This window comes from Oryctolagus cuniculus, chromosome 11 (assembly GCF_964237555.1).
Source record: "Oryctolagus cuniculus chromosome 11, mOryCun1.1, whole genome shotgun sequence".
In the NCBI taxonomy this organism is placed as follows: Eukaryota; Metazoa; Chordata; class Mammalia; order Lagomorpha; family Leporidae; genus Oryctolagus; species Oryctolagus cuniculus.
The window spans coordinates 25,458,793-25,471,124 of NC_091442.1; the positions used below are offsets into that span (position 1 = coordinate 25,458,793).

The 12,332-nt window shown below is 47.0% G+C and overlaps 1 protein-coding gene across 12 annotated transcripts in view; it reads right to left on the reverse strand.

The window, feature by feature from the left end:
* Positions 1–12,277, reverse strand: part of ASXL1 (ASXL transcriptional regulator 1) — a 68,692-nt gene extending 56,415 nt beyond the window's left edge. For 2 of the 12 annotated variants that reach the window (XM_051845114.2, XM_051845104.2), the window contains exons 1-4: positions 11,738–12,246; positions 4,644–4,727; positions 3,698–3,750; positions 2,335–2,443 (exon numbers count right to left, since the gene is read on the reverse strand). In XM_051845114.2, the coding sequence (XP_051701074.1) occupies positions 2,335–2,443; positions 3,698–3,750; positions 4,644–4,727; positions 11,738–11,794 (303 nt within the window). In that variant the 5' untranslated portion in view covers positions 11,795–12,246. The other 10 variants (XM_051845111.2, XM_051845112.2, XM_051845105.2 and 7 more) reach the window with 10 other exon arrangements.
* Positions 12,278–12,332: the final 55 nt, after the last annotated feature.

Sequence of the window (12,332 nt, forward strand, 5' to 3'; positions counted from 1 at the left end):
ATCTTCCATCAGTACATCTGAAACCCAACTGCAGACTAACAAAACACCTCTAAGCTCACAGCAGCTTTACACAATGGTGTTCATTCAGATATATTAAAATTAAAACAAAGAAACATGAGTTTAAGCACTTATTAAAGCATGGACTATGCCAAGAATACTGTCTCAAACCAAGTTACAAAGACAAATAAAATTCAGTTGCTATCCTCAAAGTACTCATAGAAGAAAAACAATTCTCCTCCCTCTTTTTTTTTTTTTTTTTTTTTAATTTATTTTTTTTTTTTTTATTTTTTGACAGGCAGAGTGGACAGTGAGAGAGAGAGACAGAGAGAAAGGTCTTCCTTTTGCCGTTGGTTCACCCTCCAATGGCCGCCGCGGCCGGCGCGCTGCGGCCGGCGCACCGCGCTGATCCGATGGCAGGAGCCAGGAGCCAGGTGCTTTTCCTGGTCTCCCATGGGGTGCAGGGCCCAAGCACCTGGGCCATCCTCCACTGCACTCCCTGGCCACAGCAGAGAGCTGGCCTGGAAGAGGGGCAACCGGGACAGAATCCGGCGCCCCGACCGGGACTAGAACCCGGTGTGCCGGCGCCGCTAGGCGGAGGATTAGCCTATTGAGCCACGGCGCCAGCTAATTCTCCTCCCTCTTAAAAACAGACAGGAATGTTTTAATATGCATAGCATGTGGGAGCCGTACTGTAGCAGGTAAAGCTGCCGCCTACAGTGCCGGCAACCATATGGGCGCCAGTTCACGTCCTGGCTGCTCCACTTCCGATCCAGCTCTCTGCTATGGCCTGGGAAAGCAGCAGAAGATGGCCCACGTCCTTGGACCGCTGAACCCATGTGGGAGACCAAGAAGCTCCTGGCTCCTGACCTCAGATCAGCACAGCTCTGGCCGTTACAGCCAAATGGGAAGTGAACCAGTAGATGGAAGATCTCTCTCTCTCTCTGCCTCTCCTCTCTCTGTAACTCTTTCAAATAAATAAATAAATCTTTAAAAAAATATACATAGCATGTACAATTGTAAACATATTACTATGTTATTTATTACAATATATAATTGGAAAATGCCATGAATAGGCAGTTAAAAGAGGAAGAACCCAAGAATGCCATACAGATGACCATTTACTAAGGACTAACTCAACGCCAGGGATGTACACAGTACCATAAAAGGGGTAAAATCCACACCAGGTTACAAAGTTAGGTTCTGAACCCAGGTGCTTTGTGTCTCCCAAGGCTCAATACAAAAGGCAACATGGAGAGATAGAGAGAAAAAAAAGTGCAAACAATTAGAAAAATAGAAAACAGCAGAGATATCTGAACCTAAGACATTTATGCACACATAAGGAACAGGTTTTATGACTGCGGGTTATATAGCTGGTATTTGCTAAAGCAGTTAATTAATTTTGAATAGTCTACCAAGAAAATAAAACAAAAAGGGGAAAAAAATCTGTATGAGGACCACTGCAATTTATAAATGCATTATGGAAGAATATAAGCTCAACATTAAATTTTCGGTTTCCCTACCATCAACAAATCATCTTATGTCTATATCAGGGGTTGGTAAACTACACCCTCAAGTCAAATTTGACTAGCCACCTATTTTTGTAAATGAAACAAATATTTGTAAATAAAATAAACATCTATTTATTGGAACACAATCTTTCCATTCATTTGCGTGTAGCCTCTGGCTGCTTTCCTGCTAGTGGCAGAGCTGAACAGTTACGACAGGCAGCAGTAGTCCCCAGAAATTAAAGTGCTGTTCTGACCCTTCACCGAGCTGTGCAGTCCCCTGGTCCAAATGACAGCCGTACGTATCATCAATGGCACAAAATAATTAGCCTATTCATTTTGGTCCTACTTAAGCTTTATTCTGAACTCCACCTGATTTTTTTCTTCCTTTGTAATTCGTGTTAATAAATATTCAATTTCTGAGTTTACACAAATGTAGAAATTCAACATAAAATGTTCACATTTCCATTATTTTCCTTGGAGTTCTTCTTTAAATACCCAGTAGTTTATCTTTCATAAACAAAATACTAATGAAGGCATACATGCAATTATCCCCACACATACGTATCTTTCAGCTGTATACAATCTACAAAGATACAGACAAGCAAAGCTAAACACAGAGCTAACAGTTATTATGACTTAGTAAATCCTAATGCCCAAATCACACTAGAACATCTCAAAGTGCCATCTTGGACTAACAACCCAAGTGTTACTCTACTGCTTATTAGAAATGTAAGTCCACGGGCCTCATTCCAGAATCACCTACAAGGTGATTCCTAAGCACACTTCAAGTTTGGGAACCAGTGTACTCAGGGTGAGTATTACTTACCTTGAGTGTGAAAAGGCTGATTCGGCCAGGTAGTTTATAGAACAGCCCCTCTCCTCCTCTTGAATTGGAATGTAGCATGGCATTGAGGCACGCAAGAGGGGATGTCCCACTGTAAAATACAACGGGATGGATGGCAGTTTATAAACCCGTATGCCTACTTAGTCTACAACCTAATCCCTCCAACACAACTGACAAGAAGCAGAGCAAGAAATGTAGAAGAAAAGATCTCACAAAAACAATTCCACTGTGAAAATAGTAAGAGTAACCAAACAAATCACACCCAAGAGGACTCTGGGATAAGATATGCTGCATAATACCCAAAATCCATACCTCACACTTTAGTGCTTTTTGTTAATATGAATGGAAGTCTCAAGAAATATAGAAAAGAGGTGTTTTCTAGTTATATTTCAATTTTAAATTGAATTTTAGTAAAATTTTATTGTTAACCAGAAAAAAAACTGAGTCTCTTGATCTCCACATTTCACCCTATATTCCACACACATAATCCGCCATAGAACATTATCGACACTAGGATCACAGAATCAATGACACTGTTCCAATAAAACAAGCACAGCTTTTTTCCCAGTTAAATATTTCCTAGTAAGCACACAAAAGGAGCAGCATTCTCACTTGCTGCTTCTCTTGTTCGGAGGGAGGGAGATGAGTGTTATTCTACATCTATACAGGAACAATCATTTAAATCTAAAAAGTCAGTCAAGTAGATTTAGTACCCAGCAATGCTTTAATGTTAATCTAAAAAGATGCTATATTGTTTCACAGCCACTGCCACAACTGTAGGGACTGTCTTGTGACAGTAAGTCACAAAATAATGACAATATAATGAGATACAGGTACTCACTGAATCTTAAAATAGAAAGGCTGTCAAATGTACTGACAAGTCCCTACTTAATATTAACTAGGTTTGGCACCAGCGTGGTAGTGCTAGCACTCACCTGGGCACTTTCTCTTCCTCTCACCACTGTTAGAAATACATAACTATCTTAAGTAAAGCCTCTTATTTTTTAAAACTAGAGGCCCTAATTTATGCAAGAGTGTTAAAAATAAACTGAGTCTAAAAAAGTCATTTAAAAAAACATATTACTTATTCTGCTTTGGAACACACTGGATGCTAAAAAAAATTTCACCAAGAACCAATCTTTACAAGAGCCCTTGTACAGACTCTGGAGTATCAGGTGGGTGTGCTAGCACCCCTGCTACAAGGGGGCGGCACGCAGGCAGAGTCCTCCTGTGACTCCTACACTGCGCCTCTGTCTACAAACCGCCATCGCGAGCAGCTTCATAACCACGAAGCAGGAACAAGCGATGGTTCTCAGCCCCAGCAGTCCCAAAGGCACAAAGTTACCTTCTATAAGCACAGTCCAACAGCAGGGCAGACAGCGGCAGGATGCAAAATAGCCCATAAAAACAAAAACAAAGCATAATTACAACGCCATACAGTGCATAGATACAAGTTAAATTTATACCCTCTAGACCATCTTAATCTTTGCCCCCCACAAAACACCAACTGGACAATGTCTGAACCGACAACTGAAAAGTGAGGCCCTTTTGACCTGGAAGGTCAATTCAAGCAGCTAAAGCTTGACTAGTAAAAACATACACTATTAATTCTCAGTCTCAAGAAGGGGCGATGGTGCTCCCCTCCATCCTCATTTAAAAACAAAACCAAAAAAGACCAGGGTGAGGGGGAGAAGAGACCATGAAAGATCCTCATTAGTTTCCATGTCTACAATGTCTGCTGGGTTTCTAACTTGTGGCTTCTCCATGAAAACTACACCATGAATTAAGGAAATCAAGGTTACCCCAAAATTAATATATTCATATCACGAACAGCTAAAAGCAGTGTGTGGTGGGGCACGTGCATTTTATGCTAATGAGACCAACCTTCTTTGATGCAGAAAGAAAGGACTTGTCAGAGGTGCAGCAGAGAAAGGAGTTTCAGCCCATCAGGGTCTGCCCCTACCCCACTCGCGAAACTTGCAGAACAGAGCTCAAGAGAAAAGCTGCCCCAACTCCTTGCACCAAAGAACAAGCTCTGGGTAGACACTGAGGGAAGGCAGGGACGGGGAGAGCCCTGCGCCCCTGATGAAATCAAATGGACGCTTTCCCACTCCCAGCCTCCACCAAGAGGGCACAGCCTGGCAGCTGGCAGCTCCCTGCCACTACCACACAGAGCACACACATGCACACGCGCACACACACATACACATACGTGGACTCACTCACAGCACCACACAACTATAAAGACACCTTCCTAGGAGACCTACGTGAAGCACCCAGAGCAATACAAACCTCATTTCCTTTAGTCCTTCTGCCTCTATGACCTGCAGAATCTGTTTTGGTGTCATTGGAGCGTCCGAGTAGTTTTCTAACACCTGAAGAAATACAAATGTCCTGATGTCAGTGTGCATTGCCATTTACATCGATCTACATTACGCTGTAAGATATCTCTAGTGACAATTTAATTTTTCTACAAAATTACCTCAGAAACAAAATTATCTCTATCTCTCCTGCTCTACCTTTCCAACAAAATAATACATCTTTTAAAAAGGGAGGGATCCCCAGGATGGTGGCAGTGACACCAGCATCCTACACAGTGCCAGTTCAAGTCCTGGCTGTTCCGCTTCCAATCCAGTTCCCCAGTGATGCACCTGGGAATACAGTGCAAGATGGTCCAAGGACTTGGGTCCCTGTCACCCACATGGGACATCTACTTGAATTTCCTGGCTCTTGGCTTTGGCCTGATACAACCATCTGGGGAATAAATCAGCAGACGAATTCATTCTCTCCCTCTCTCTCTCTGTTGTTCTTTCAAATAAAAAATGAGCCTTCAAAAAAAAAAAAAAAAAAAAGCAAAACAAATTATGCATTTATTCCATACTGAAAGCTACTGCATTAGCTGAAACAGCCTAATTCTCAATCCTCAAGATATACATATTATGGTATGTGACACCTTTGCAACCCTGACTACCAGCTAATGCGAGACCATAACTACAACTAAGTACCAAACACAGGGCGCTGTACAAGGTATAAGGCAACAGGGCATTCAGGCTTTCTTTCCCAGGGAAGCTGGACTAGGACCCATATTTTTATAGTACTTTTTGCCACTGAGTTGTAAAATTCTGGTGTTAACTGCCACAGTACATTTTGCCATTCAGCAATATGATACTATGAGTCTATGCAACTTGAAGGCAAAACCACGAGAAGAGGATGTCCCGTTTATGTCAGCAGCATCTCTAAGTCACAGCAGTATTTTCTTAGTGAGCACCTGCAGCTCTCTTACTTTAAAAAGCTATTTTAAAAATGTTACTCTGCTAAAGGAGTGAAGACAGTCTGACATCTTTGCACTCTCTCTACCTCTGCAGCTGCTTAAGTTACTCCACATCGAGACAACACCTCACAGTTAACTACCATGAACACCAACTCATCTGTCACTGATAAAATGTACAGCAAGGAGTCGGACCAGACAGTTAGGAAGGTACTCGCGATGGAAGGACACAAGCCCTTGGCACTAAAGGAAGTCAAGGTCTGGGGAAGCAGATAGCAAAATAAAACTCCTATTCTCCCCAGTCCAATTCTCAACCGCTCCAATTTTTCCATTATTCTTGAGTAATATCATCTACGATCTCTCGTAATTTCAACTACCGCCTAAGTTCAGATAACTCTCAAATCTTTTTTTTTTTTAATTTACTTATTTACTTGAAAGAGTTACACATACAAAGAAGAAGAGGTAGAGGTAGAGGAAGAGGTAGAAGTAGAAGTAGAGGTAGAGAGAGAGGTCTTCCATCTGCTGGTTCACTCCCCAGGTGGCCGCTAGGGCCCAAGCTTCACTGATAGGAAGCCAGAAGCCAGGAGCTTCTTCTGGGTCTCCCACACGGGTGCAGGGGCCCAAGGACTTGGGCCATCTTCCACTGCTTTCCCAGGCCACAGCAGAGAGCTGTATCGGAAGTAAAGCTGCCGGGACTCGAATCGGCACCCATATGGGATGCTGGCACTGCAGGTGGCAGTTTTACCCTCTACACCACAGCACCTGCCCCAACTCTCAAATCCTTACCTCTAGCCTTGACTTCTTCCAAAGCTTCAGATTCAAATATTCATTTTTTTTTTTTTTTAAGACTTATTTATTTGAGAAGTAGAGTTCCAGAAAGAGAGACAAGTCTTCCATCCACTGGTTCACTCCCTAGATGGCAGCAATGGCCAGAACCGGGCCGATCCAAAGTCAGGAGCTTCTTCTGAGTCTCCCATGCCAGTGCAGGGGCACAACCACCTGGGTCATTTTCCACTGCTTTCCCAAGCCATAAGCAGAGGGCTGAATGGGAAGCGGACACGAAATGACGCCCACATGGGATGCTGGGGCCGCAGATGGAGGCTTAAGTCTACCACGCCACAGTGCCAGCCCCTCAAGTATTCACTACTGCATTGGAAAACTCCCCTTGATTTTCTATTCTTTTCCTTTTTTAAAAGATTTTATTTATTTATTTGAGAAAGTTACAGATAGTGAGAGGGAGAGGCAGAGAGAGAGGGGTCTTCCTTCCATTGGTTCACTCCCCAAATGGCTGCAACAGCCGGAGCTGTGCCCATCTGAAGCCAGGAGCCAGGAGCTTGTTCTTGGTCTTCCCACATGGGTGCAGGGGCCCAAGGGATTGGGCCATCTTCTACTGCTTTCCCAGGCCATAGCAGAGAGCTGTATTAGAAGAGAAGCAGCCGGGATTCAAACTGGCGCTGATGTGGGATGCCGGCACTGCAGGCGGAGGATTAACCTACTGTGCCATGGCACCGGCCCCTGATTTTCTATTTTTAATTCATCTTGCCAGCAACTCTACTTCATCTTCCCTCCAGATCACTCTTCTTCATGAATTCCCTACCTTCCTAAATTTTCCATCTGATCACCTAATTTAGAAATACAGGCATCATGGAGCCATCACTGTGGCACAGTGGGTTAAGCCACCACTTACAATGCCGGCATCCAATACTACAGTGCTGGTTTGAGTCCCAGCTGCCCTGCTTCCAATCCAGCTCTTTGCTAACGTGCCTGGGAAAGCAGCAGAGGATGGCCCAAGTACGTGGACCCCTACATGGGAGGCCCAGATGGAGTCTGAGGCTCCTGGCTTTGGCTTGGCCCAGCCCCAACCATCACAGCCATTTGGGGGATGAACCTATGATGGAAGATCTGTCTGTCCTTCTCTGTCACTCCTTTAAAATAAATAAAACATATCTTTAACAAGAAAGAAAGAAATACAGGCATAATCCTTCACTTTCACCTGTACCCATCATACCTGACCCAATACAACAATCTCCTAATAGCCCTGCTTTCCTCAAATCCATTCCTACTCTGCTGTCAACCTTCATTCAACAAATACATGGAACACCTACTCTGCACAAGGCTTGATTCCAGGGGTCTGTAATAAACAAGACCAAATCCCTAGTCTCACGGAACACAGATGCGGCAGCCTGAGGTCACCCCAATAAAGCAAACATGCATTCATCAGTCTCCTAATTTAAAATCCTTTAACAGCTCCCCAGTCACAAAAAAACAGGTGCTAAAGTTTCCACAGTCCATGGGACCACGAGTAAAGCCCTAGCTTTAGACCTCAACAGGCCTGGATTCAAAATCTGGCCTTATAAACTAGGCCAAGTTATGCATCTAACCTGAGTCAAGGTTCCTGGTTTGTTTGGCATTTGGGGGGGCGGGGGGGGATATGAAATGCTTCATACTTCTGCATGCTCTCCTTGCACGGGGGCCACACTAGATCTTCCCCACATCATTCCACTAAAGTACCTTTATGCCTGAACACTGTTCCCATCCTCTCCCAGGTGTCTTCCAGATTAGAGACAACGTAACTAAATCCTACAGTACCTGGCACCAAGGAGGCATCCACTGGGCTGGAATCGCATCTCCTGCCTGTCTACCCGACTGCCTCACTGACTCCATTAACTGTGTGTTCCAGCAGCCACTTACTTGTGGTCCTACCCAACTCCCACACTTCACACATTCTCTTGCCATGCCTTGTCACTAGCTCCTGCTGATGCCTCCGTGAAAGGCCTAACTCCTACTTACCCTTCAAGACTCATCTCAGAAAGCACATTTCCTCCAGGAAGCCTTCCCTGATCTGCTAGGCTGAGTCACAGGTCTTCTCTTCAGAGACCTCGCTACCCTACCACACGTTAAGTATCTTCCAAACCAAGACCCTTGAAAGTGACAGGAGGAAGGAGTCATTTACTGGTCGCTAGGCAGGAGCAAGTACTGTCTACCACTCACACATCAGTGATAACGCTGCTCATATAAACTGCTGTTTGGATGTGTGGCCCTGTCTCCAAAAGAAGGTAAATTCTCAGGCAAACTGTATCCATCTCTTTCTTCCAAGAAGCTAGCTAAGTGCCAAGACTGGCAGTGCTGGCTTGAATAAACCTACAATAAACCGGCTATGAGCTACCAATGTTCCCTGTGACCAGAGAGCACTTCTTTGAAACTAATTAAGTGTGAGCTGAGCTTTCAAATTTTTGCAGAATAGTTTTTTTTTTCCCCAAGACTGAAAAATCAGCAACCAGTTATTTTAAACTGCAGTCAGGAAGAGCCTGAGAATCTAAGACAGACAGGAAACAAAATCTCTAAAGGGAAGTTACATCAAAAGATAGAAAGTATTCACTTTATTAAAACTGCATATGCCTCCAGCTTTCAGTAGGAGAACAATTCAACAGTGTTCTATTCCTGGCTTGTCTTGCTACACTGTACATTTTAAGAAAAGAAAAAAGTATCTCTTCTACTTCAAAGGGAAAAAATGTTTGATGTAAGAATGGTCAGTCATGAATCAAAGTGAAAGATAAAGCAGCAATGAAGAGTTCCTCAAAGCCAGGGAGAATCCATTTAAGGGGACTCTATTTAAAGGGAAATCCTCTCAGCTATTTCTCCCCAGTAAATTGGTCGTAATAAGCAGGGGGATTTATAACCATCCCACTACCCGAAGACTACTTCTTACACCTAGAAAAGGCAACAAATACTGAACGACAAAATGTCTGAAAGATCACCTCCTTCTCAATAAGATTAACATCTGCAGAAACCAATCTCCTGGGGGATACATTACTGAAATTCTCCACAATTTTTTCTTCTTATACCAAAACAGTTTTTAAAAAGGTTCCCAATATCACTCCCATCACCAACGGAGTGAGGTCAGGAGCAATGTGAAACTGCTCCAGGCAAATGCACATGATGCCTATCGCGCGTTCTTCAAATTCACTTGTCCAGAGAGCAGAGCAGTAACCGTTCCAGGGCTCTGATCACCTGCCGGCTGCGGCTTACCCCACTAGCAAGCAGTTCTGTCCTGGGCAAGCTCAGGACACTCTCCAGCACTGTTGCAGCTTTGCCTTTTTTTTTTTTTTTTAATAGAAGCCTAAAATTTTCCCACACCTCCCAAACAGTTCTATCAGAAGGGATGGAAAATTCTGAAACAAAAGAAAAAAAAAACACATAAAAGACCTGCAAAACTATACACTACACTCCTGCAAGTTCTGTTCCACCTAACTGCACTGCAGAGTGATTCCTATTCATATTACTACTTTTTAAATGCAAAGCCAAAGAAAAACAGCAATCACTTCTGAAGTTGAGCCAATGATAAAACAGAAACAGCAACCATGATACTTGAGTTCAGATCACAGTAAATGAAGAACCTAAGAGGTTTGACCAAACAGTGGATCTCAAGCTTTTGAAGTCTCTTAACTAGAAAGAGCCAACAGAGCTTTGAGACAAACAGACTTTAGAACTGTCAGGGCATAAACAACACAGGATTTAAAGGTACTTTCCCCAACCTCACAAGTAAAACTCTGGCAAGCAAATTTCCTTTGGGTGCCCAGAGCCATAAACACCCTCCTAACAGAACTCAAGTTTCAATGAACACTCAAAACTCAACCTGGAGGGAAAGAGAACACCTCCTTTGGGCTCCCTCCTCCCTTTGAGAGCTGATGCGTTTCCAGATGAAACAACACTGGAGAAATCCTGAAATTTCCAAGATTCTGAAAACAGCCATAGGTTCCAATTTCTATTGGCTCTGGAAAAATCATTTAAGAGCTCAACCCAAAACTGAAGTGCAGAACTTCGGCATCTACACACCTACTGTTTGTGTCCCTTGTGCCTTGCAGCCCAGGCAGGGTAACAGGAGCACCAGTGAAAATCCTCCTGTAGCCCAAACAGCTCCACTTCTGGTAAATCAATAACTGAGTTTTACAGACTCCCAGGAAAGAAAAAGGTGTTCTCTCGATTTCTATCAACCTCCAACGACGCACATTGTTATTTAATTATTGACGTGAGGCAGAAACTCACTTTCAGTAAGAAGATAAATTGGAAGGCTGGGTTTCACTCATTAAAAGTAAATTATGGCAATCAGGATAAACTACAGGTGTCAACAGCCACGTACCCTATCTGCGCCCAGACGGCACTCCGTGCCAGTTCCGGGGAAGTGACATCTCTAACTACTGTCATCTGCGAGACTCTGTAACATGTCTCCAGGCGTCTGGGCCTCGAGGGTGCAAATCCAAAAGGAAGACATTTCACTCGGAAGTCCCCCGACTGGAAATTCACAGCGCCCCTCCCCGGGCAGCTCCAGGACTCCCGTTACTCCCGCCTGTGCAGCATCTCCAAACAGGGACACCGCGTCTTTGTGCAACACCCATTCCCTGCAAAGTGCACTCAGGCTCGGCTAGGAGCCTCTGAAGACGCACGCTCCGGCCAGGGCTCCTCCAGCGGCCCGCGGCCCACCTGCCCGCAGTCCCCGGGAAGCCGCGCACGGGGAGATTCTCACGCTCCCGACACCTCCCCCGGGGCCGCTCAAGTTTGAGAACCAGCGCGCAGGGTTCGAGTACCGAGTGAAACCCTCGCTGGCCTCCACAAACCTGGCTTAGCCCAGGCGGGCTCACAATGCCACTGGCGTCCTTGAAACGGGGGGCATTTTCCGACCCCCGGACCCAACCACGCCAACCCCGCCTACCCCCCAGGAAGCGGAGGAGGGGCTTCTGCCCCTTCCCGAAACCTAACTCCCCCGGGCGAATTAACGGCGCTTCTTCCGCAGACCCCCAGACGCTGCCCGCGGTGGGGGAGGGGAGGCTGGGGCCCCGCCGCCCGGAGGGGGAGGAGCCGCCCGCCAGCTCGCCCCTCCGCAGGAATTCAGGGGGGGCGTGCAGAAAAAGGCGCCACAGCCCGTCCCGGCGGGGGACCGCTCCCCACCCGACGCCCGCACCGGGGGTGGGGTGGGGGTGTCGTCCGGTTCCTACGGCAAGGGCGGCCCCGCCCCCTCGCGCGGTGGGCAGGGCCTCACCCCTCCCCCGCCCAGCGGGGGGTGCGCGGACAGCCCACCCCCCACGCCCCCCACGGAGCCCCGGCGGCTGCCTGCCTCACCAGGCGCGCGGCCTCGGCCCACGTGCGCTCCTTCTTCCTCTTCTGTTTGTCCTTCATCCTCCTCCTCCTCCCCGGCGGCGGCGGCTCCACGCGGGACCTCCGGGCGGGGCGGGCTGGGGCGGCGGCGGCGCGGGGCTGGGCCGGCGGCGGCGGCGGGGGGCGCGTGGCGGCGGCGGCGGCGGCGGCGCGCGAGGACTCGGGTGCGGCCGGGGAGACGGAGCGGGTGCTTGGGGACCGGCTGGCGCGAGACCCGGCGCGAGGGCGGCGGTGGGGGAGGGGCGGCGGCGGCTCCACGCGCCCGCGCTGCGTCAGTCACCCACGGCGGCGGCGGCAACAGCCCCGCGATCGCTAAGGAATGCGGCGGCTCCGCATAACCACGGGGTCAGAGGTCACGGCTCCGGCCTCCGGTTTCCCGCTCTGCTGAGGGACGGAGACAGGACTGGCGGCGGGGCGGGATGGCGCGGCGCGGCTTTCTCTTCGGCGCCCGGGTGCGTGCGTGTCCGCCGTGGGTGTGTGAGAGTGTGTGTGAAGAGTGAGGAGGGGGAGTGTGGGGTTTTTTTTTTTTGAACAAAAACAAACCGAAAGGGCGGCTGGG